This window comes from Thalassophryne amazonica, chromosome 9 (assembly GCF_902500255.1).
Source record: "Thalassophryne amazonica chromosome 9, fThaAma1.1, whole genome shotgun sequence".
NCBI classification, from domain to species: Eukaryota; Metazoa; Chordata; class Actinopteri; order Batrachoidiformes; family Batrachoididae; genus Thalassophryne; species Thalassophryne amazonica.
Window position 1 is genome coordinate 112400740 of NC_047111.1, and position 24800 is coordinate 112425539.

The 24800-nt window shown below is 45.4% G+C and overlaps 1 protein-coding gene across 1 annotated transcript in view; it reads right to left on the minus strand.

Annotated features, from left to right (window-relative positions):
• camkk1a (calcium/calmodulin-dependent protein kinase kinase 1, alpha a) overlaps positions 1 to 24529 on the minus strand; it is a 161897-nt gene extending 137368 nt beyond the window's left edge. The window contains 1 exon segment of the mRNA XM_034178982.1: positions 24181 to 24529. Coding sequence (XP_034034873.1) covers positions 24181 to 24504 — 324 coding nt within the window. The 5' untranslated portion in view covers positions 24505 to 24529.
• Positions 24530 to 24800: the final 271 nt, after the last annotated feature.

The following is a 24800-nucleotide window of genomic DNA, read 5'->3' on the forward strand; positions in this document are numbered from 1 at the left end:
TGCAGGACCTGACGTACATGCTGGACATGGGTCTCAGGATCCAGAGAAAAGATGAGAATATCGTCCAGATATACGAAGACGAATCAGTGCAGGAAGTCCCGCAAGACGTCGTTAACCAAGGCTTGGAACGTCGCGGGGGCGTTGGTGAGGCCGAACGGCATGACCAGGTACTCAAAGTGACCTAACGGGGTGTTAAATGCCGTCTTCCATTCGTCTCCCTTCCGGATCCGAACCAGGTGATACGCATTTCTAAGATCCAGCTTAGTAAAGATTTTGGCTCCATGCAGGGGGGTGAACACGGAATCCAACAATGGCAACGGGTATCGATTGCGAACCGTAATCTCATTCAGCCCCCTGTAATCAATGCATGGACGGAGTCCGCCATCTTTCTTGCCCACAAAAAAGAAACCTGCCCCCATCGGGGAGGTGGAGTTCCGGATCAGCCCGGCAGCTAATGAGTCCCGGATGTAGGTCTCCATTGATTCGCGCTCAGGTCGTGAGAGGTTGTACAGCCTGCTGGACGGGAACTCAGCGCCTGGAACCAAATCGATGGCACAATCGTACGGACGGTGCGGGGGAAGGGTGAGTGCCAGATCCTTGCTGAAGACGTCAGCAAGATCGTGGTACTCAACCGGCACTGCCGTCAGATTGGGAGGGACTTTGACCTCCTCCTTAGCCTGTAAACCGGGAGGAACCGAGGATCCTAAACACACCCGATGGCAGGTTTCGCTCCACTGAACCACCACCCCAGACGGCCAATCAATCCGGGGATTGTGCTTCAACATCCATGGGAAGCCCAAAATCACGCGGGAGGTAGAAGGAGTTACAAAAAACTCAATCTCCTCCCGATGGTTTCCAGACACCACCAGAGTTACTGGTTGTGTCTTGTGTGTGAGTAAAGGGAGGAGGGTGCCATCTAGTGCCCGAACCTGTAATGGCGAAGGAAGCGCCACCAGAGGGAGCGCTACCTCCCTTGCCCATCTGCTGTCTAGCAGATTCCCTTCTGACCCCGTGTCCACCAGTGCTGGGGCTTGAAGGGTTAAATCCCCGCTCAGGATTGTGACTGGGAGTCGTGTGGCAATCTGTGTGTGTCTCAATTGAATGTTTTGACCCCCCCTTAGCCCAGTCTCTAAGGGTGAGTGTTGTCGTTTTGGCCGTTTGGGGCAGTTTTTCTGTATGTGCTCCTTTGAGCTGCAGAGAAAACACTCCCCGCGGATCAGCCTCCTCATTTTGGCCCTGTGCGTTTCCCTAACAACGTCAGCAGGGGGAGCTGTTACCCCACGGAGCGCTGTGGTTGTGGAGCGTGGGGAGGGCGGCGCCTTTTGGAACCCGGAAGGGAGAGGGGCGGCGCGTATCTGGTCACGTCCTTCGCCTCGCTCCCGACGGCGTTCCTCCAACCGATTGTCTAACCGTATAACGAGATCGATAAGCCCATCTAAATCCCACGGTTCCTCCTTAGCTACCAGCTGCTCCTTCAGAACCAACGACAGTCCGTTTATGAAGGCGGCGCGGAGCGCAACGTTATTCCAGCCGGACCTCGCAGCCGCGATGCGGAAGTTGACTGCATAAGCGGCTGCGCTCTCGCGTCCCTCTCTCATTGACAGCAGCATGGTTGAAGCGGTCTCTCCTCTGTTAGGGTGATCAAACACTGTTCTGAACTCCCCCACAAACCCAGTGTGTGCTGATAACAACCGTGAGTTCTGTTCCCAGAGCGCCGTAGCCCAGGCGCGTGCTTTACCCCGAAGCAGAGCAATCACATAAGCTATTTTACTAGCATCTGACGCGTACATGACGGGACGTTGTGCGAAGATGAGCGAACATTGCATGAGAAAGTCCGCGCACGTCTCCACACAACCTCCGTACGGCTCAGGAGGGCTTATGTATGCTTCAGGGGATGGTGGGAGGGGTTGTTGAACCACCACTGGAACGTTCATATTCTGCACAGGGTCGGCAGGAGGACGAGCTGCAGCAGCGCCCTGAGCGTTCGCGCCATCTGTGCGGAGAGAGCCTCCACCCTGCGGTTCAGGAGGATGTTTTGCTCGGTCATTTGGTCCAACTGAGCCGTAAAGGCGGTGAGAATGTGCTGTAGCTCACCAATCATGCCTCCTGCAGACGCCTGCGCTCCCTGCTCTCCCATTGGTCGTTCAACAGCCGGGTGACGCCCCTCGGAGTCCATGACGCTGGCCGAGATATCCTGTTGTGAAAGTGTAGTGACACGGACCCACAACAGGGGGCGCAAATGAACGGTCAATAGATGAGCCAAAAGGTAACAATTTAATGTTGTGAAACGTGCACAACGAACATACAGACAATCTCAGAATATAATTACAGTCAAATTACAAAGGTGACGTGTGGGCAGGCTCGAGGATAGAAGACGTCTGTCCTGAGAAGAGCCGGAACCACACGATTTCCGCCCCCACAGAACCTGGTGAATACTGGAGCCGCCAAGTCCCGAATTCCCAGGTGATCACCGTCCCCGACTGTCGGATCTGGTACTGCTGGCGAAGAACAAAGACAGTCAAGTGTGGGTGTGTGTACACCCAGTAACAACAGCGGTGGGAATGCCACCTCCACCTCTCACTCAATATGTTGCAGCGGTCTCAGATGAAAAGGAGCGCCGTCTTGCACAGCCTCCGCAAAAACGACCGGTTCTCCTGCAAACACCCACAATAACAGATTTATAAATCTCACAAAAAGGCTGAGAGTATTACCTCCAATGAAGTATGATATCTCGGCGATGAGGTGGAGATGACGTCTGGTCTTTATGGAGTGCGATGATGAAGAATGTGTGACAGCTGTCAGGAATTAATGAGTGACAGCTGTCACTCCCGGCTGTGTCCGTGGCGGCAGCGCCCTCTCGTGCCTGAAGCCCGCACTTCAGGCAGGGCGCCCTTTGGTGGTGGGCCAGCAGTACATCCTCTTCTGGCGGCCCACACAACAGAGGGAGCGAAGCGACCGGGGGGTGGGGGTGGTTATGGTGCAGAAGGGGGGAAGCTTTTGAAAATTTAAGCTAAAAATTGGCCATTCAAGGGGTACCCAAAGGGGAAAAACCAGGTACGACAGCCCAAGTCCCTTCATCATGTCCAGAAGGCTGGGGATGTTTGTTGAGTGGGCAATCTCATTGTGGGTTTGCCAGTACATGACCTTCAGTGAGGCAGTCGGAGTCCGTGGACATTGTTAAGACTTAAAACCTATTTTTATTCTCTTTCTTATGAGTAGTTTTTATTTTGTTATGTTTTATTCTTTTAATTTTGTTTTAATTAGGTATTTGAATATTTTTATTTTTATTTGTTTATTTAAATTTTTTTATGTTGAACTGTTCTGTGTGAGGCACCTTGAGATGGCTTTTGTTGTAATTTGGCGCATTATAAGCTGATTAAATTGAAATTGAACAACATTTTATTGAGTCTTAAAGTAAATAAATAAGAAAATTGGTTATTGGATCCTTAAACTCTGGACATAATAAACTACATGGTGGATCCTTGATCTCTGGACATAAACAGAGATAAAATCTGTTAGTTTTTGTCAAAAGCATTTCCTTTCAGACATTATTATTGGCATGAATGTCTTTCCATACCTATGAGCTGAGCTCTTACAGCTGTGCTGCAGGTCAAGTTTATAAAGAATGCAAGATGTCTCATTTTGGGAGGAAAAAATGTTTTAGTCGATTGTAGTTTATTGTCTGTATTGCAACGTTTGTAAGAGGTGTCATTTTATTTAAACTGGCAATTCGTTTTGAAGTTATTAATTCCGAGCGGACTCTGTCTCAGCAGAGAGCCGCGTTTGAAGCTGTGCCAACGTAACAGAGGACGATTCTCGTTTCTCGACTGCAACAAGACAAGAGTCCCAGTTAGTAACTTTAATCCACACAAAAGTGACTCATGATATTTTAAAGGGGATAGAGAATCAAAATCATCTTTTTCATGTTTTTGGTGTTAGTTCAGAGTCTCCCCGCTGTGGGGAAAACACACGAAGTGCCAGCAAGTTTCAGAACCTCTATTTCAAGTATTTCTCCTTTTTTGAATTGCCCCTAGAAAACAGGCCAATCCGTTTTTGAGAGAAAACGTACGTCACTTTTTCACCAATAGCCCCCCCACACACACCCACACCCACCCCCTTTCACACACGCCCCTTCAAAATTAATTATTCATAAGGTTGTGCCCACCCATTCGTAACACTCGAAGAGGAGCAATGGTGAGCTACAGGTGTGCCTTCCCAGGCTGTTTTAGCGGACTACGATCTTCCCACGGAAAGCAATGTACGCGATCACTGGCTTTTATTCATTTTTAACCGCATCCCCAGTACATACAACCGCCGACTATATCTTTGCTCTGTGCATTTCACGGAGGACTGTTTCACAAACCTTGCACGATTTTGAGCTGGCTTCAGTCGGAATTTAATGCTCAGTAGAGGGTCAGTTCCGACTCTGCGACAAAATCAACCCCAGCAATCAGTACAGCCTGTAAGTATCACATTTTCTTTTGTTTTAAATTTGTGTTGCGCCATATTCCTGTTGTAAGAATTGCACGTTAGAATGGCACGTTAGCTCTGGTTTGTTCCTCTAAAGGGAATGAGCAGCTAGGGATGTGTATCGTGAACCGGTTCCTTTTGGGTATCGTTAAGAAATGACTCGATCCACCGACATCAATAAACTTTGTGCTTAACGATTCTGTTATCAGTCCTTCAGAGTGGCCGTTGTTTTGGGGGGTGTTTGTCAGGAAAGTGATAATTTCTGTATTGATTACAGACCCTGCAGCGGGTCCGTAAACAACTTTTCTGCAGCGCAGCTTTGCTTTGAACCTTGAACCAATCGAAGCAGTGCTTCGCAGATTGAAGCATGCTTCGATTATTCTTTCTTTCTTTCGCTTAATTTTCTCCTGCTAAAACCGTAAAGAACATACATCTGTGAGTATTATTTACCTTTTCTATGTTAAACCGACCTGTTATGTTCTTCTGAAACAGTTGATAGATGTATTTTATAACTTAAAAACAGGAGCGATGCTAACGCGTTAGCATGTCTATGGCATTTTCAATGTTAAAAGTTAGCATTTAGCAATTGCAGCCGTCATCACGTTCGGGTGCATTTGTTTTCAAATTGTAATATTTCTTAAATTTATTTTTGTTTATATATTAAGAATCTAATTATTATATACAATTTTATAGAAAGAGGCAAAAAAACCTGAATAGAAACACAACAGAAAATATAAAAGCAATGAAAATAAACAATGCTTTCTTTTCAGTGAAAGCAAGGGCAGCCAATCAAACAATGGCAACCGATCAGCGCCACCTACTTGCATTTCATAATGAGGTTGCCAAATAAGCTCCGAAACGACGCCATTAAAGGCAATCGAGGCATTCTAAACCCAGCATAGTAACATAGCTGTTTCAGAGAGCCTTTTAGGAAGGTTCTGAGCCATTACAGACCCAACCAATTTTTTTTGGGCTACATATGACATCACAGAACAAGGATTAATGCCCCATTCAACCTCTCTCTATCACCTTTAATGGCTTTCAGAGGGGTTAAGAAGCGGACTTACCGCTTCTGAAGAGCAGCGAATCAAAGAGCCACGAGCCATTGAATCGAAGCATTGCTTCGATTCACGCTTCAAACTGTAGTCGCGCTGCAGAAACGGTTGATTACAGACACTGTACTGCAAATCATAACGGTCCAAAATAAGCGTAACGGTCTAAAATTATAGTGTAACGGGCCGTAACACAAGTTTGCGCTAGCTAGAACCCTGCTGAGGCTGTTTAGAGATAGTAATAAGGTCAAAAATATTTCACTAATGATGCCATTTCAAACCAGTGATACCAAAAGTGATTGTAATAATTGTGATTTGATACAAAAGCAGTATCCACAAAGGCAGGGTTCTCACCAGCATTATAGCAGCGTAACGGCCCATTACACTGCTGCATGAATAAAATTACATTGCGGTTTGGCCGTTACACTGTTTCCAAGGGTGTGCAGTGGAAAAATGATAATTGCTGAACATTTCTGATTAAAAAAGAAGATTCTTTAGAAATCTTTGATGTTTGCCTGTAAATTAAAACCATAACTTATCTGTTGTTGTTTTAGGTGAAATTATTTCTTGATTAACATTATAGTGAACCTTGGACATTTATTTTTAGACATAACAGCATGAAAAGTAATGTGTACATTTTTAAGTCTGGTAGATTCATTCATTCATATCTGCATTTCAACCAGGAAAAAAGACACCGTAAATACATATAAATATTTATTATAAACACAACAAGAGATGATGTAACAATGTCTGCAGTGTGTTTGTTCATTAGGATTTCTCATGATTAAATCATTTTTAATTTAGTCATTTCAACATTAAATTATGTCTTTATTGACTATGCAACTGCTATTAGTGTTGTAATCAGGACAGAGTAATTACTAAAATATGAATTTCACTATTCTAGTGATTGTGAATGTTTTAAAATTATGCACAATAGGGGCAGGGCTTCTTCTACCTGTGCAAATATCTTTTTGACTGAACTTTGACTTCATGGACATGTTTAATGATTCATTCATTTAATGTTAAATAAGGAAAATGTTTTTTTAATAATAAAATTGTTGCTGTTTAAAGAGCCTTTGTTTTATTTAGAAGCGTAGCAGCAGGTATGAGTTTGCAGAGATGACAGGTGAGCTGGACACTCAGGAAATTTAACCAGATGAACGTCTCATCTGCAGCTTCAACTTCAAATTGGTGGAGTTTTTGAAGACAATTTTCTCACATTTTGAAGCGCAGAGATGTTCTCATCCTTCATCTGGACTTCAGATTTTGGTATATTTAGACAAAGAAGGTCCTTTATATGCCCATAATGCAAAAGCTTTTGGGGGGGGCAAAACCTAAGCATCCCCCGAACCCCGGTTTTTTAAGGTGATTTTTTTTTTTTTTTTTTATAGCGCCAAATCACAACAAACAGTTGCCCCAAGGCGCTTTATATTGTAAGGCAAGGCCATACAATAATTATGTAAAACCCCAACGGTCAAAACGACCCCCTGTGAGCAAGCACTTGGCTACAGTGGGAAGGAAAAAACTCCCTTTTAACAGGAAGAAACCTCCAGCAGAACCAGGCTCAGGGAGGGGCAGTCTTCTGCTGGGACTGGTTGGGGCTGAGGGAGAGAACCAGGAAAAAGACATGCTGTGGAGGGGAGCAGAGATCAATCACTAATGATTAAATGCAGAGTGGTGCATACAGAGCAAAAAGAGAAAGAAACAGTGCATCATGGGAACCCCCCAGCAGTCTACGTCTATAGCAGCATAACTAAGGGATGGTTCAGGGTCACCTGATCCAGCCCTAACTATAAGCTTTAGCAAAAAGGAAAGTTTTAAGCCTAATCTTAAAAGTAGAGAGGGTGTCTGTCTCCCTGATCTGAATTGGGAGCTGGTTCCACAGGAGACGAGCCTGAAAGCTGAAGGCTCTGCCTCCCATTCTACTCTTACAAACCCTAGGAACTACAAGTAAGCCTGCAGTCTGAGAGCGAAGCGCTCTATTGGGGTGATATGGTACTACGAGGTCCCTAAGATAAGATGGGACCTGATTATTCAAAACCTTATAAGTAAGAAGAAGAATTTTAAATTCTATTCTAGAATTAACAGGAAGCCAATGAAGAGAGGCCAATATGGGTGAGATATGCTCTCTCCTTCTAGTCCCCGTTAGTACTCTAGCTGCAGCATTTTGAATTAACTGAAGGCTTTTTAGGGAACTTTTAGGACAACCTGATAATAATGAATTACAATAGTCCAGCCTAGAGGAAATAAATGCATGAATTAGTTTTTCAGCATCACTCTGAGACAAGACCTTTCTAATTTTAGAGATATTGCGTAAATGCAAAAAAGCAGTCCTACATATTTGTTTAATATGTGCTTTGAATGACATATCCTGATCAAAAATGACTCCAAGATTTCTCACAGTATTACTAGAGGTCAGGGCAATGCCATCCAGAGTAAGGATCTGGTTAGACACCATGATTCTAAGATTTGTGGGGCCAAGTACAATAACTTCAGTTTTATATGAGTTTAAAAGCAGGAAATTGGTGTGTGTCCTCTGGCTTCATGGATAGATAAAGCTGGGTATCATCTGCGTAACAATGAAAATTTAAGCAATACCGTCTAATAATACTGCCTAAGGGAAGCATGTATAAAGTGAATAAAATTGGTCCTAGCACAGAACCTTGTGGAACTCCATAATTAACTTTAGTCTGTGAAGAAGATTCCCCATTTACATGAACAAATTGTAATCTATTAGACAAATATGATTCAAACCACCGCAGCGCAGTGCCTTTAATACCTATGGCATGCTCTAATCTCTGTAATAAAATTTTATGGTCAACAGTATCAAAAGCAGCACTGAGGTCTAACAGAACAAGCACAGAGATGAGTCCACTGTCTGAGGCCATAAGAAGATCATTTGTAACCTTCACTAATGCTGTTTCTGTACTATGATGAATTCTAAAACCTGACTGAAACTCTTCAAATAGACCATTCCTCTGCAGATGATCAGTTAGCTGTTTTACCACTACCCTTTCAAGAATTTTTGAGAGAAAAGGAAGGTTGGAGATTGGCCTATAATTAGCTAAGATAGCTGGGTCAAGTGATGGCTTTTTAAGTAATGGTTTAATTACTGCCACCTTAAAAGCCTGTGGTACATAGCCAACTAACAAAGATAGATTGATCATATTTAAGATCGAAGCATTAAATAATGGTAGGGCTTCCTTGAGCAGCCTGGTAGGAATGGGGTCTAATAAGCATGTTGATGGTTTGGATGAAGTAACTAATGAAAATAACTCAGACAGAACAATCGGAGAGAAAGAGTCTAACCAAATACCGGCATCACTGAAAGCAGCCAAAGATAACGATACGTCTTTGGGATGGTTATGAGTAATTTTTTCTCTAATAGTTAAAATTTTGTTAAAAAGAAAGTCATGAAGTCATTACTAGTTAAAGTTAATGGAATACTCAGCTCAATAGAGCTCTGACTCTTTGTCAGCCTGGCTACAGTGCTCAAAAGAAACCTGGGGTTGTTCTTATTTTCTTCAATTAGTGATGAGTAGACAGATATCCTAGCTTTACGGAGGGCTTTTTTATAGAGCAACAGACTCTTTTTCCAGGCTAAGTGAAGATCTTCTAAATTAGTGAGACGCCATTTCCTCTCCAACTTACGGGTTATCTGCTTTAAGCTACGAGTTTGTGAGTTATACCACGGAGTCAGGCACTTCTGATTTAAAGCTCTCTTTTTCAGAGGAGCTACAGCATCCAAAGTTGTCTTCAATGAGGATGTAAAACTACTGACGAGATACTCTATCTCACTTACAGAGTTTAGGTAGCTACTCTGCACTGTGTTGGTATATGGCATTAGAGAACATAAAGAAGGAATCATATCCTTAAACCTAGTTACAGCGCTTTCTGAAAGACTTCTAGTGTAATGAAACTTATTCCCCACTGCTGGGTAGTCCATCAGAGTAAATGTAAATGTTATTAAGAAATGATCAGACAGAAGGGAGTTTTCAGGGAATACTGTTAAGTCTTCTATTTCCATACCATAAGTCAGAACAAGATCTAAGATATGATTAAAGTGGTGGGTGGACTCATTTACATTTTGAGAGTCTAATAATAGATTAAATGCAGTGTTGAGGCTGTCATTCTCAGCATCTGTGTGGATGTTAAAATCGCCCACTATAATTATCTTATCTGAGCTAAGCACTAAGTCAGACAAAAGGTCTGAAAATTCACAGAGAAACTCACAGTAACGACCAGGTGGACGATAGATAATAACAAATAAAACTGGTTTTTGGGACTTCCAATTTGGATGGACAAGACTAAGAGTCAAGCTTTCAAATGAAATAAAGCTCTGTCTGGGTTTTTGATTAATTAATAAGCTGGAATGGAAGATTGCTGCTAATCCTCCGCCTCAGCCCGTGCTACGAGCATTCTGGCAGTTAGTGTGACTTGGGGGTGTTGACTCATTTAAACTAACATATTCATCCTGCTGTAACCAGGTTTCTGTAAGGCAGAATAAATAAATATGTTGATCAATTATTATATCATTTACCAACAGGGACTTAGAAGAGAGAGACCTAATGTTTAATAGAGCACATTTAACTGTTTTAGTCTGTGGTGCAGTTGAAGGTGCTATATTATTTTTTCTTTTTGAATTTTTATGCTTAAATAGATTTTTGCTGGTTATTGGTGGTCTGGGAGCAGGCACCGTCTCTACGGGGATGGGGTAATGAGGGGATGGCAGGGGGAGAGAAGCTGCAGAGAGGTGTGTAAGACTACAACTCTGCTTCCTGGTCCCAACCCTGGATAGTCACGGTTTGGAGGATTTAAGAAAATTGGCCAGATTTCTAGAAATGAGAGCTGCTCCATCCAAAGTGGGATGGATGCCGTCTCTCCTAACAAGACCAGGTTTTCCCCAGAAGCTTTGCCAATTATCTATGAAGCCCACCTCATTTTTTGGACACCACTCAGACAGCCAGCAATTCAAGGAGAACATGCGGCTAAACATGTCACTCCCGGTCCATCCATTACGCTGAGAAAAAATCCGGAGTCTTTGAGACATAGAGATGAGCAAAGGATCTCCAGTTGGTCAACAAATGCATGATGAAATTACTGAAACATTTAAATATAACACAATGCTAACATACCCTCGGCTGTATGAGCATTGTGTTCTTTATAATTTGCAGTTGTTTAATTAATTATTAAGATCCTACTGTCTTATGTACAATTTGTACAGGTTCAATAACGGCCCTCTATCAATCAACCAATCAAATAAAAACGATATTTACGTTTTAACGACGTCTGCAAGAGGCCTTGCATGTGCGTGTAGATGAGCTTTTGAACAGACCAGAAGTTGTGCAAATCAAGGAATATTTGTAGATCACCCTCTGTGCATTTGCAGCTATTAATGAGACAACTTTAACTCCATAGGAAGTTAGGTTTGAATTAGCAGAAGTTAGCGTGCATGCTAACATGCTAAAAACACCACAGTCAGCACGCCGCAGGACTACAAGCCAACAGTGCAACAAATACGCCACTTTCAGTCTTGTATCACCAAAAATATGCCGTAACAAACGCCACTTTCTGTTATTACGGCGCTTTTCGCCGTAATTACAGACTTCATTTTTGTTTATATCGTCTAATTTCTCTTTTTTTCATACGTTTATCTGCTTGTTGATTTTAGGCATTTTATGCACCTGTTATAGGTCAGCGATGGTAGCGCAGTGGTAAAGTTTCCATCTGTTAATCATAACTTTTGTAAACTGCAGGTTCGAATCCTGCGGGTGGCATGTATTTTTTGTTTCTCCACAGCAGCGCGTGATGTGGTTCCACGCGTTCCAGTTGGTTTTAATTTTTTTTTTTCGACAGCAGTTGCTCGATGTGGTTCCACATGCTCAAGCTGCTCGCACTGTACTCCCGCTGCAATGGTTTTGTGCATGCATGTTCGCTCATTCAGGCTGTTTCCCCATGATTCAACCTGATTCATGCTATGTGTGAAGGGGTCCTAATATAAACACATAAATGAAGTGATTTCAGACAGGCCTGCCACTGACGTCACAGTGCAGCTCTACTCTGATTAAATCAGAATCAGAATCGCCTTTATTGTCATTGTAATTTGCATTACAACGAAATTTGAGTGCAACTCCAAAAATGTGCTTTCCGTGGTGCAAGTAATTTTTAGCTAGTATAAAAGATATTGAAATTTAACTGTAAATTATTTAGAGTATATATACAACTAATATAAACATAAGGTAAAATAAAATAAAATGTGGACAAATTATTTAGAGTATATATACAACTAATATAAACATAAGGTAAAATAAAATAAAATGTGGACCAAGTAAAATGTAAAACGAGAATTATACACAACTGTGGAATCACATTGCACAGGAAAATTGCACATGGTTTACAGATATTGCACAAGAAACTTGAAAGGTGCAGATTAGACTGATTTGTTATTGTTCAGTGCAGTGATCGCTCTGTTTGTCCTAGTTTTGATGGACCTATACCGTCGGCAGGAGGGTAGTTGGTCAAACAGGTGGTTGCTGGGGTGGGATGTGTCTTTGCTGATGCTGGCAGCTCTGCTGAGGTAACGAGAGCTGGCAATGTCTTCCAGGCTGGACAGAGAGCAACCAGTGATCCCCTGGGCCGTTTTGATCATCCTCTGCAGCGCTCTCCTGTCTGCTGCTGAGCACCCCCCATACCACGCTGTGATGCATAACATCAGGATGCTCTCAATGGTGGCTCTGTAGAACAACACCAGCAGCTTCTCATCCAGATTGTTTCTCCTGAGCACCCTCAGGAAGTGGAGTCGCTGCTGGGCTTTCTTCACCACCACTGTGGTGTTGGCAGTCCAGGAGAGGCTGTCAGAGAGCTGCACTCCCAGGAACCTGATGGAGCTGACCCTTTCCACACAGTCCCCTTGGATGTAGAGCGAGGCTGGGTCAGCCCTGTTTTTCCTGAAGTCCAGGATTATTTATTTTGTTTTTGTGGTGTTCAGCGGCAGGTTGTTAGCTGAACACCACGCTGTCAGTCGATTGACCTCGTCTCTGTAGTCGGTCTCATCCCCCCCTGAGATGAGCCCAATCACAGTGGTGTCATCCACAAACTTTATGATGGTGTTTGTGGGATGGGTCGGAGAGCAGTCGTGCGTGTAAAGGGTGAACAGGAGGGGGCTCAGTACACAGCCATCAGGGGAACTGGTGCTGAGTGTGATGGTGGAGGAAAGGTGGGGGCCAAGTTTCACGGACTGTGGGCGTTTGTGAGGAAGTCCTTGATCCTCTGGCAGATGGGGTGGAGATGCCCAGATGTGTCAATTTCTGGACCAGGATCTCTGGGATGATGTGGTTGAAGGCTGAGCTGAACAACATCCAGGAAGAGCATCCTCACATAGCTCCCCTGGTGCTCCATGTGGCTCAACACGGTGTGGAGAGCTGTGGTGATAGCGTCCTCTGTGGAGCGGTTTGCCCTGTAGGCAAACTGGTGGGGGTCCAGAGTGGGAGGCAGACGGGCTCTGATGTGCTGAGAGACCAGTCTTTCAAAGCACTTCATGACCACAGGCCTAAGTGCAACAGGCCAGTAGTCATTTATGCTCTCCACTGCTGACTTCTTTGGGACTGGAATGATGGCCTACGACAGGGACAGGTTAAAGATGCAGGTGAAAACTCCAGCCAGTTGCATGCTTTGAGTACCTCTCCAGGTAAACCATCGGGGCCGGCTGCCGTCCTGGAGTTCACCGCCTTCAGCACACGTCTCACTTCGTGTTCCTGAAGTGTTAGTGTGCTAGTGCTGGAGAGTGGTGGGTGTGGAGTTGCTGCTGCTCTGTCTGCTTCGAAGCGGGCAAAGAAGCGGTTCAGCTCCTCTGCCAGCGAGGCGTCAGACCTAGCATTTCCTTGGTTGCTGCTTCAGTAGTTGGTTATATGATTTATTTCCTGCCACATCCTTCTGGGGTCATTCACAGCGAAGTGGTCCTCTATCTTTTCCTTGTAGGCAGGCTTGGCCTCTCTGATGCCTCTTTTCAGATCGGACCTGGCCGTGCTGTACAGGGCCCTCTCCCCTGATTTGAAGGCGGTGTTGCGGCTTTTTAATAGGGACTGGACTGCGCTGTTCATCCAGGGCTTCTGGTCTGGAAAAACCTTGACCCTTTTGTTGACGGTGACAGTGTCAAAACAGTTCTTAATATAAGACAGTATGGTGTTGGTGTACTCCTGCAGGTTGTGGCTGGAAAATAAATCCCATGCAGTTCGAGAGAAGCAGTCCTGTAGCTGTGAGAGCGCTCCCTCAGGCCAGGTTTGGATTGTCTTTCATTGTGGCTTTGTTCGCCTCAGGAGGGGGATGTAGGTGGGGGTGAGGGACAGGCAGAGATGGTCAGATCCAGCGAGATGAGGGAGGGGAGTGACTTTGTACGCATGTTTTATGTTTGAGTAGACATGGTCCAAAGTGTTTTCCCCTCTGGTGGCACATTTCACGTACTAGACGAACTTAGGGAGCACAGTCTTTAAACACGTTTGGCTGAAGTCACCAGCAACCATACAAACGCCATCCGGGTGGGCCAGCTGCTGTTTATTTACACAGGCGAGCAAGAGGTTAAGGGCCGTGCTAAAATTAGCATCAGGTCGGATGTAAACAGCAAACACAACGACTACCGTGAACTCCCTTGGGAGATAAAAAGGTCTGCATGAGACCGCCAGCACCTCTAAATCAGGAGAACAGTGAGAGTCAATGACCCTGCTGCTACAGCACCACTCACGGCTCACATAAACACAGAGCCCTCCACCTCTGCACTTACCCGAATCACTGGTTCTGTCCTGCCGGTGTAACGTGCAGCCTGCTAGCTCGACTGCAGCGTTGGGGATCAGCGGGTGAAGCCACGTCTCTGTGATGAAAATAACGCTGCAGTTCCGCACAAAGCTGTTTGTGGCCATTCGTAGCTCCAATTCGGTCATTTTGTGGGTGATGGATCTGGCGTTTGAGAGGAAGAGGCTCGGTAATGCTGGCCTGTGAGGTTGTTTACATAACCTAGCATCGGAGCCGGACCAACATCCTCGCTTCTGCTTCCTGTCTCTACGCCGCCTACACTGCCTGCTGGGTAGGCTGGTAATCCACGGAGAGCCCGGTGTTCTCGCTATGTCCTCCGGGATGTTGTGGTACTGGTGGAATTCGCTCGTAACCAACAGTTTGTACCTCAGACCGAGGTCGATAAGGTTCTGGCGGCTGAAGCTGTGGGTTGCTTTACAAAACTCGAAGAATATATGCGCAAAGAGTAAGAAAAACAAGCACCAAATTGGAGAGCTAAAAGCCACTGCATCCGTGCACGCCGTCATCTTGCTCTTGCTCTGGCTGTGGCTGTCACCCCAGCCACTCACAAAAAAAAAAGTAACAGAATGAAACAGAATGTGATTATTTTAACCTCTCAAAATACCTCTTAAATAGGTCAAAGTTAGCCATCTTTGAACTTGTCCAACGTCTGTGTCCCAAGAATGTTCCCTGTGAATTTGAAGACTGACAGTAATGGGACTGGACATACGTATGCTGAGCACAGACAGAAAGACGGATGGACGGATGCAAGTCCTCGCAATATCCAATGGTCATATTTGATGTACCGGGCAAAGCTGTATGGACATGCTCAGTAACAGAGATATGAAATGAAGTTCAGCACTGACACTCACCGATTCGAGGAAAGTGGGTACCGTATTTCTGTTTTTAAAAGCCCGACCATTTATTTTTTATTCAAACGGTGCTCAAACAGACCCGGCACCTAAACAAGGCAGGGTGTAATTCAATCAGAATCAGAATCAAATTTATTGTCAAGTTCTCACATACAAGGAATTTGAAAATTTGAAAAGAAAAGGAAAAAACACAAATGCACTTAAACCTTTACTGTGCAGAAGTCTTATGATAACATTGTCCAGAGGTAGTATTGACTTCTCTGGGCTGTGAGGCGTCTGGGTTTCAGTGCAGAAGGTTCCCAGTTCAAACCCCACCCTGCCACAGTCTCCATGTATCTGGTGTAAAACTGTTGTATCAACATGCAGATCCGCTGACAAGTCGGTATTCGAGACCCTGTTTTGGAAGAAATGGACACCACGTGCTTAGGACCAAAGATGAAAAGAACGTGCCACACTCTTACAGCAACAAGTCCAAAAGCCAGGGTCTGTCATGGTATGGGGTTATGTCAGTGCGCTTGGCAATGGTAACGCATGCTTCTATGACTTTAGCATTAACGCATTGAGATTTTAGAGCACAGGTGTCAAACTAATTCCAGAGAGGGCCAAGAGGGTGTAGGTTTTCTTTCTAACTCCCAACTCCACCAGGTAATTTCACTGATTAATATCACTTTGAGAAGATTGAATGAGTTCATCAGTGAAATCACCTCCTGGAGTTGGTGGTTAAGGGCCCGGTCCCACTGGCGTTTAGGAGGATTTGTGTATGGATTGCGCACAAAATTGACTCATAATCGCGTAACATCCACAATATGCGTGAAACATGCTTGTATGAGTCGGCCGACATCCGCACACGTCCGCAATTATCCGCAGAGGCACGTTTTTCCGTTGCCAGGATTTTTGAGCTGCACAAAATTTTGCTTGCAGATGACATCCGCCTTACATAGTCAATACATAATCTATGCACTCTATATTCTCCGTCATCTGCGGATTTGCGGCTTGGCAACGGACTGGCACAGTGTGTAAAACGGATATTTTGCGGCGCCCATCATTTCCACATCACAAACTAAAATAAGTTGTAGTGACTACATACAGATTGGCCACGAATAAAGCGTTTTTATTACGTCTGTGCTGGATGCTGTGTATATAAAATAATTATTTCATGGTGGATTAATCATTTTATTCTGCAAATTGGCTGTTGACAACAGCTTTAATCACCTCTTGAATCAAAGCTGCAGCTGGAGCCGTTTGCACGAGCGTGCATTTTGAGCCATCTAAAAAGGTAATTATTTGACTTGTTTACATTGTCAAGGCTTGATAAAACAGTTGCGTGTTTTTTCCTTCTTGTGTGCAGCTGTTACACTATTTATTCCTGTGTTTATAACAGATTTAACTTGTTGTTACAATCGTTCAGACGAGCTGCGCTCTGATGCGATCTGCTGACGTCACCACTCGCCCTGTTCACTGCTTGTTTACTCCAATCAACTTGTCCAAGTCCAGCAAATGCTCCAGAGACTGTATTGTTGGTGTGAATAGTGATGCTGAAAGGAGCGAGTGCGCTTCATTTATGACCACAATGCAGATGCCGTCCGCGTGTAACACGTGCGCAATGCATTCATAATACACCAGTAATGCTATTGTGATAATCTCAATGTGTCGGATCAGTTTCCTCACTACATGCGTTATACAACCGTGATTGTTCATCATATATACATTATTAATATATCCATAATTCATACTGGGACATTTGTCATTTTTGGCCATTTTTGGTGCAGGCGACAACGAACGCCCGAACTTTGTATACGTAATAGACCCCGGCAAGGCTTTGTGTCTCTGTGACGTCTCGTCTGCACGACATCTTGTGCTTGCAGTTTTCCCATCATGCTTTAGTTGTCCTGCTTCTCTTTTACAGCCAAATTTGTTGTAATCAAGATTAAAAAAAAATAATTCCATTTTGTTGTCGTGTGCACAGTGTAGACATTTGGCCTGTTTGTGTCTCACTCCCTGCCCTGATGCCACCTGACACACTACAGCCATGCATGTCAGCAAATCCGCAGAAGACCACAAATATTCACTTTTCTAAAATGTTGATGTTTCTGCAATGCTCCTCGATGCCAATTCTGCTTGCAAATGAGTACCCTAATTAGTATATTTGTGCATATTATCCTATCTAGGTCACTGTAATACACATCCATTATGAATATAACTGAGGTTTTCAATATTAAATTCAGATGTCCACAAAATCCACAATCCAGATCAGATCCAGATAAAACTTTGCAGGCGATAGTGAATGCCAGTCTGCGCCTTACTTTTAAATATGAGAGTGTTTGGGGAACATTTGATTAAGATATAATGTAAAATATACATTAAATAGGGTTTTCAATGTTAAATTTAAATGGCCACAAAACCTGTAATCTGGATCAAACTTTGTCAGTCGATAAAGGATATTCATATAACGCCTGAGTGATTCCTTTCATTTGATTGGTACTTTGTATGTCACATGACATGGATTATTTGTCCCGTTTGTGTTGCATTGCATTTAGAGTGCAATTTGGTTCCATATGTTTGGTACCATTGCACTTTGCACACACACACACACACACACACATGCGTGTGCGTGCACACACAAAACAAATCCACTGTGCTGTCTGGAGGCTGTTAACAGAAGTTAGAATGAAAAACTGGACTAATTTCTGACGTGTTTTTTTTCGCTACACTGAGGATGTACACAGTCTTTTTTCTTTTTTTTGTAGTACACGCGCGCACAAGCACCGACCCGGCTGTGTGACAATGACACAAGCGAGACGACGATTTGATTAAGCTAACTGACTGCTAATTTTTGTAACACACACACACACAAAAAAAAAATCCACTCCGCTGTAAGGCGTCTGTATGCATGAAGAGCTGTTCACATGAAAAGCTGACATGATTTTTGGCTGGACTGAGAAACTACATGAAGTCTTTTTTTAATGGAAGTCTGAAGTCAGTGCACAGCATCACTGGACTACATGTCACAATTTGGACTTCAGCAGCAGTGGAACACCAAAATGTAAGTCCCTTTTCTGTTGTTTATAAATTAATTAAATATCAAATGACAAGGTTCTATTTTAGCCGTTATATAAAACAAATAATGAATGTTTTTACATTCTTTCAATGGAACAAATATTTAATTCGGTGAAAGCTGGAGTTGTGTTGTGTGGGCCGCTAAAGAGGAGGTACTGCTGGCCCACCACCAGAGGGCGCCCTGCCTGAAGTGCGGGCTTCAGGCACGAGAGGGTGCAGCCGCCTCACGGGAGCAGCCGGGAGTGACAGCTGTCTCTCATCACCACCTGACAGCTGTCACTCATCATCACCTCATCATCATCCCCATAAAAGCCGGGCAGCAACTCCACCTCCCTGCCGAGATATCTTCAAACCAAGAAGGTAAACTCTCAGCCGTTTGACTGTGCCGTACGAACGTGATCTTTTTCTGAGTATTTGCAGGAGATCCTGGTGACTGCTTTCAGCTGGTGCTGACTTTTGTGGTTCGTGTAGGAGTGACGTTCTTCACCCCTCACGCCAAAACAGATAAGTAGCTCTCAGGCTCTGCACTACTGTGTTACTGTGTTGGAGGTGGAGGTGTTTTTTCCCACCTGGAGAAAAACTGCTGGTTTGCTGACTGTTTGCTGGGTGTGTGCTCACACCCACCCTTGATTGTTTCTGCTTCCTGCCAGCAGTACCAGATCCGACAGCCGGAGACGGTGACCACCTGGGGACTCGGGACTTGGCGGCTCCAGTATTCTCCGGGTTCGGTGGCGGTGGAAATCGTGTGGGTTCCGGCTCCTCTCTGGACAGACGTCTTCTATCCTCGAGCCTACCCACACGTCACCTTTGTAGATTGACTATATACAAAATTCTGTACCTGTCTGTATTTCGTTGTGCACATTCACAACAGTAAAGTGTTCTATTTTCGGCTCATTCATTGTCCATTCATTTACGCCCCCTGTGGTGGGTCCGTGTCATTACACTTTCCCAACAGGATATCTCGGCCAACGTCATGGATCCCGAGGGACGTCAACCATCTGTTGGACAACCAATGGAAGAGCAGGGTGCACAGGCGTCTGCAGGAGGCGTGAATGGTGAGTTGCAGCAAATCCTCACCACCTTTACTGCTCGGTTGGATTTGATGACCGAGCAGAATGTCATCCTCAACCGCAGGATGGAGGCTCTCACCGCACAGGTGGAAGCGCACGCTCAGGGCGCTGCTGCAGCTCCTCCTCCTGCTGACCCAGTGCCGAATATAGATGTTCCACTGGTCATTCAACGACCCCCCCCCCACCATCCCCTGAAGCATACATAAGCCCTCCTGAGCCGTACGGAGGTTGTGTGGAGACGTGCGCTGACTTCTTGATGCAGTGTTCACTCGTCTTTGCACAGCGTCCCGTGATGTACACGTCAGACTCTAGTAGGGTGGCTTATGTGATTAATTTGCTTCGAGGTGAGGCACGCACTTGGGCTACGGCGCTTTGGGAGCAGAATTCACGGCTCCTTACCTCTTATACTGGGTTTGTGAGGGAGTTCAGAATGGTGTTTGATCACCCTAACAGAGGCGAGACCGCTTCGACCGTGCTGCTGTCTATGAGACAAAGGCGTCGGAGCGCAGCTGAATATGCAGTCGACGTCCGCATCGCGGCTGCGAGGTCCGGCTGGAATACGACTGCGCTCCGCGCCGCCTTCATAAACGGACTGTCGTCGGTCCTGAAGGAGCACCTGGTGGCTAAGGATGAGCCGCGGGATTTGGACGGGCTTATTGATCTAGTTATATGATTAGACAATCGGTTAGAAGAACGCCATCAGGAGCGAGACGAAGGACGTGGCCGGGCATGCGCTGTCCCTCTCCCTTCCGGGTCCGAAAAGGTTCCGCCCTCCACACGCTCCATAGCCTCGGCGCTCCATGTGGCAACAGCTCCCCTTGCTGATGATGCTGTGGACACGAGCAGGGCCAAATTAAGATCATCTAACAGACAGAGGAGACTGGTCTGCGGGGAGTGCTTTTTCTGCGGCTCAAGTGAGCATCTGCAGAGAGACTGCACCAAGAAGTTAAACACAAACGCTTAAAGACTAGGTAAAGGGTGGGCCAAGACATTCACGTGGGACATACACGTATTTCTACACGTCTCCCACTTACGATCCTGAGAGGGGATTTAACCTTTCAAGCCCCAGCACTGGTGGACATGGGGTCAGAACGGAATCTGCTGGACAGCAGATGGGCTAGGGAGGTAGGGCTCCCTCTGGTGGCGCTTCCTTTGCCACTGAAGGTGAGGGCGCTAGATGGCACCCTTCTCCCTTTAATCACACACAAGACACAACCAGTAACTCTGGTGGTGTCTGGGAATCATCGGGAGGAGACTGAGTTTTTGTTACTCATTCTACCTCCCGCGTGATTTTGGGCTTCCCGTGGATGGTAAAACACAATCCCCGGATTGATTGGCCATCTGGGGTTGTGGCTCAGTGGAGCGAAACCTGCCACCGGGAGTGTTTAGGATCCTCGGTTCCCCACGGTTTAATTGCTAATGAGGAGGTTAAAGTCCCTCCCAATCTGATGGTGGTGCCGATCGAGTACCACGATCTTGCTGACGTTTTCAGCAAAGATCTGGCGCTCACCCTTCCCCCGCACCGTCCGTACGATTGTGCCATTGATTTGATCCCGGGCGTTGATCCCGTCCAGCAGGCTGTACAACCTCTCACGTCCTGAGCGCAAATCAATGGAGACCTACATCCGGGACTCGTTAGCTGCCGGGCTGATCTGGAACTCCACCTCCCTGATGGGTGCTGGTTTCTTTTTTGTGGGCAAGAAAGACGGCGGACTCCGTCCGTGCATCGATTACAGAGGGCTGAACGAGATTACGGTTCGCAACCGATACCCTTTGCCCCTGTTGGATTCGGTGTTCACGCCCCTGCATGGAGCCCAAATTTTCACCAAACTAGATCTTAGGAATGCGTATCACCTGGTTCGGATCCGGAAAGGAGACGAGTGGAAGACGGCATTTAACACCCCATTAGGTCACTTTGAGTACCTGGTCATGCCGTTCGGCCTCACTAACGCCCCCGCGACGTTCCAAGCTTTGGTAAATGACGTCTTGCGGGACTTCCTGCACCGATTTGTCTTCGTATATCTGGACGATATACTCATCTTTTCCCCAGATCCTGAGACCCATGTCCAGCATGTACGTCAGGTCCTGCAGCGGTTGTTGGAGACCCAGCTGTTTGTGAAGGGTGAGAAGTGTGAGTTCCACCGCACTGCTTTGTCCTTCCTGGGGTTCATCATCTCCTCCAACTCCGTCGCCCCTGATCCGGCCAAGGTTGTGGCGGTGAGAGATTGGCCCCAACCCACAAGCCGTAGGAAACTGCAACAGTTCCTCGGTTTTGCAAATTTCTACAGGAGGTTCATTAAGGGCTACAGTCAGGTTAGTAGTCCCCTGACAGCCCTGACCTCCCCAAAGGTCCCCTTCACCTGGTCGGATCGGTGCGAAGCCGCGTTTAGGGAGTTGAAACGTCGGTTTTCTACTGCACCAGTTCTGGTGCAGCCCGATCCTTGCCGCCAGTTTGTGGTTGAAGTGGATGCCTCTGACACAGGGATAGGAGCCATGCTGTCCCAGAGCGGGGAGTCCGATAAGGTTCTTCACCCTTGTGCCTATTTTTCTCGCACGTTGACCCCGGCTGAACTATGACGTGGGCAATCAAGAACTTCTTGCGGTGAAAGAGGCTCTTGAGGAGTGGAGACACCTGCTGGAGGGAGCTTCGGAGCCATTCACGGTTTTCACAGACCACCGGAACCTGGAGTATATCAGGACCGCCAGGCGGCTGAACCCCAGGCAAGCCCGCTGGTCACTGTTCTTCGGACGTTTTGACTTCCGGATCACCTATCGCCCCGGGACCAAGAACCAGAGATCGGATGCCTTGTCATGGTTCTAAGCTCACCTGCCACCCAGGGGTGCGAAGAACCGTGGCAGTGGTCTGGCAGCGCTTCTGGTGGGCGTCTATGGAAGCCGACGTCCGGGAATATATCTGTACCATCTGTGCCAGGGGCAAGGCGGACCACTCTAAGACTCAAGGACTCCTTCAACCGCTTCCGGTGCCTCGTCGCCCCTGGTCCCACATCGGCCTGGATTTTGTCCATTTTCAGCTCATTCACTGTGGTGGGTCCGTGTCATTACACTTTCCCAACAGTACGTTCCAGCTTTCACCTCAAGAAATATTTGTACCATTGAACTAATAAACATTCATTATTTATATACCATCAAACATAATGCTCTCAAATATGAAAGACAAACCGTATTTTTTGACAGAGCTATGAATTTTTGAAAATTTGTTCAATGTTAAAAAATAGAGATTTTTCCAATTTTCCATTTTTTTCCTGATTTTGATCTTTGACCTATCACCTTGAAAATTGAGTCAGTTCTTGTCTATCAGGATATGAAACCACTGTAAGAATTACATAATGACATATGAAAAATTGTGGGTTACAAGCTGCTCACAAACAGATAGAGGTCAAAATATAAGCTCCGCCCAACTTCGTTGGTGGATGTAATAAAGGTGGAGGTAATAAAATTGCTTGCTCATTAATATGCAAAGATACACAAAGAACTATAAAAGCTATCCAGCTTATCAGCTCTCTAAGGAGTACCTATGGTAGAAGTGTGAAGTGTCCAACATGTATTGTTAAGGTGGACAATAGAGTTTTAATCATCCACAAAGCACCAACAAGTAATGTGCATTAATAAAAGCTCATTAATATGCAAATATATTGCATACACACCAACCAACCCTTCAATATAACCAGGCCACTGACTCCTTCGGGAGCAGTGATGCCGGTAGCGTGTTCCTAAGGCCCCCTTCACACACAGTACGAATAAGTACAAATCAGGGCGAATCACGGCGGAACAGCTCATATGAGCAAACCACGAAAACATAGAGCTCAAGGGCAGGCGTGAACGATGCCGCTACAACGGTTTAGTGCACGCAGGAACACAGTGTGAGCATCTGTGTGATGTGTAACCACATCGCATCCATTTCAAAATGAGCAAATATTTGCACAAAAACAATAAAGTTTATCAGTTTGAACATTAAATATCTTGTCTTTGTGGTGTATTCAATTGAATATAAGTTGAAGAGGATTTGCAAATCATTGTATTCTGTTTTATTTATATTTTACACAACATCCCAACTTCACTGGAATTGGGGCTGTAAAATGTTTAGAGGGAATTTAAATGTTAGAAAAATGTTAGAATGAGTTTTACAGTGCCGTCAACAGTTAAATTTGAGGTCAAGAAAGATGTTTTTATTTTTTTTTTTTATAAAACAAGTATTTATGTTCACTGAAGTCAAGAAAGGGTGACTGAAGTCAGTATTGGCAAAACGGGTTATCATTTTCATCTTGAGGTGGCGGGGGTGGTGGTGGTGGAGGGGTTGTCAGCAGCTGCTGAAAGTAACCAATAAAGTAACTACTAATCTAACTTAGTTACATTTGAAAGTGAGTAATCAGCAAAGTAACTAAGTTACTTTTAAAAGGAGTAATCAGTAATTGGATTACTCTTTCAAAGTAACTGTGGCGACACCGTTGGGGAGTACCCGTCCCTCCCAAAAACAGTAAAATCAAAACTGACTTTTATACAGTAGTTTAAATTTTTGTGGTCCACACATTGGCCGCGAGTAAAGCTGAACTGTGACTTGCGCGTGCGTGAGTTAATGATGTTCAACTGTATCACTGCTGCATTCACAAGAACGTCCACTGTTCAAACCAAAGCAGTTAATTATTTTTTTATGTAAAAGAATAATTGCAATTTTTGTCAGTTTATCAGGTATTAACCTGTCAAATAGAGAGAGGGAAAAAAAAGGCCAGTGCATCTCGACTGTAGCTTGTCTTCCACAGTAGACGTCTTTAACCCACAGCTTCCGATGCAGCATTAAAACATACATGTACTGTAAAATCTAACACACAACCGCTTTGGCGAATGAGAATTCCTCACCTGAGCATCTGATATGGAAACACGTTTGGACTCCACAGTCGGCCTGCGAGCCACTCGAGGGGACGTGTGTGTGTCGCCTCCTGCAGAGCCTGAGGACAGGTAGGTGCCTCTCTCCTGAAGAGACAGCTTTCTCCCGGACAGATGAGGTCGCACAGGATGCACCTTCTTGGCCTGAGCCTCCTCATGCTGAGCCCCACTGTTCCTCACGCCGTTAGCAGCTGACTCTCTCGCTGTTATGGCAGCCATCATGTCTGTAAGACTGCTGGTCTGCTCGTCCGCCTCAGAGTCCAGCCTCACACAGTTGGGGTCGCTGCTCATAGCCATGGCAGGTGGAGAGGTGGGAGCGGCGCAGGAACAGGTGGAGGTGAGAGTAATGCAGAGTGACCACCAGCATCAACGTGACCCAGGCCAGCCTGACGACCTGGTGCTCAGGGTCTCCCTAGAGCCTGAAAGAGGGGGGTGGGGAGGAAAAACACAATCTATGAAGTCAAGAAAACACAAAGTATACCTTGTGACTTTAACAGATGCTGTGCCCCTCAATCATCAAACCCCTCGTGAAAAACATCAGTTTGGAATAACAGCATTTAAATAACTCCAGCTGCTATGACGACTCACTTGTC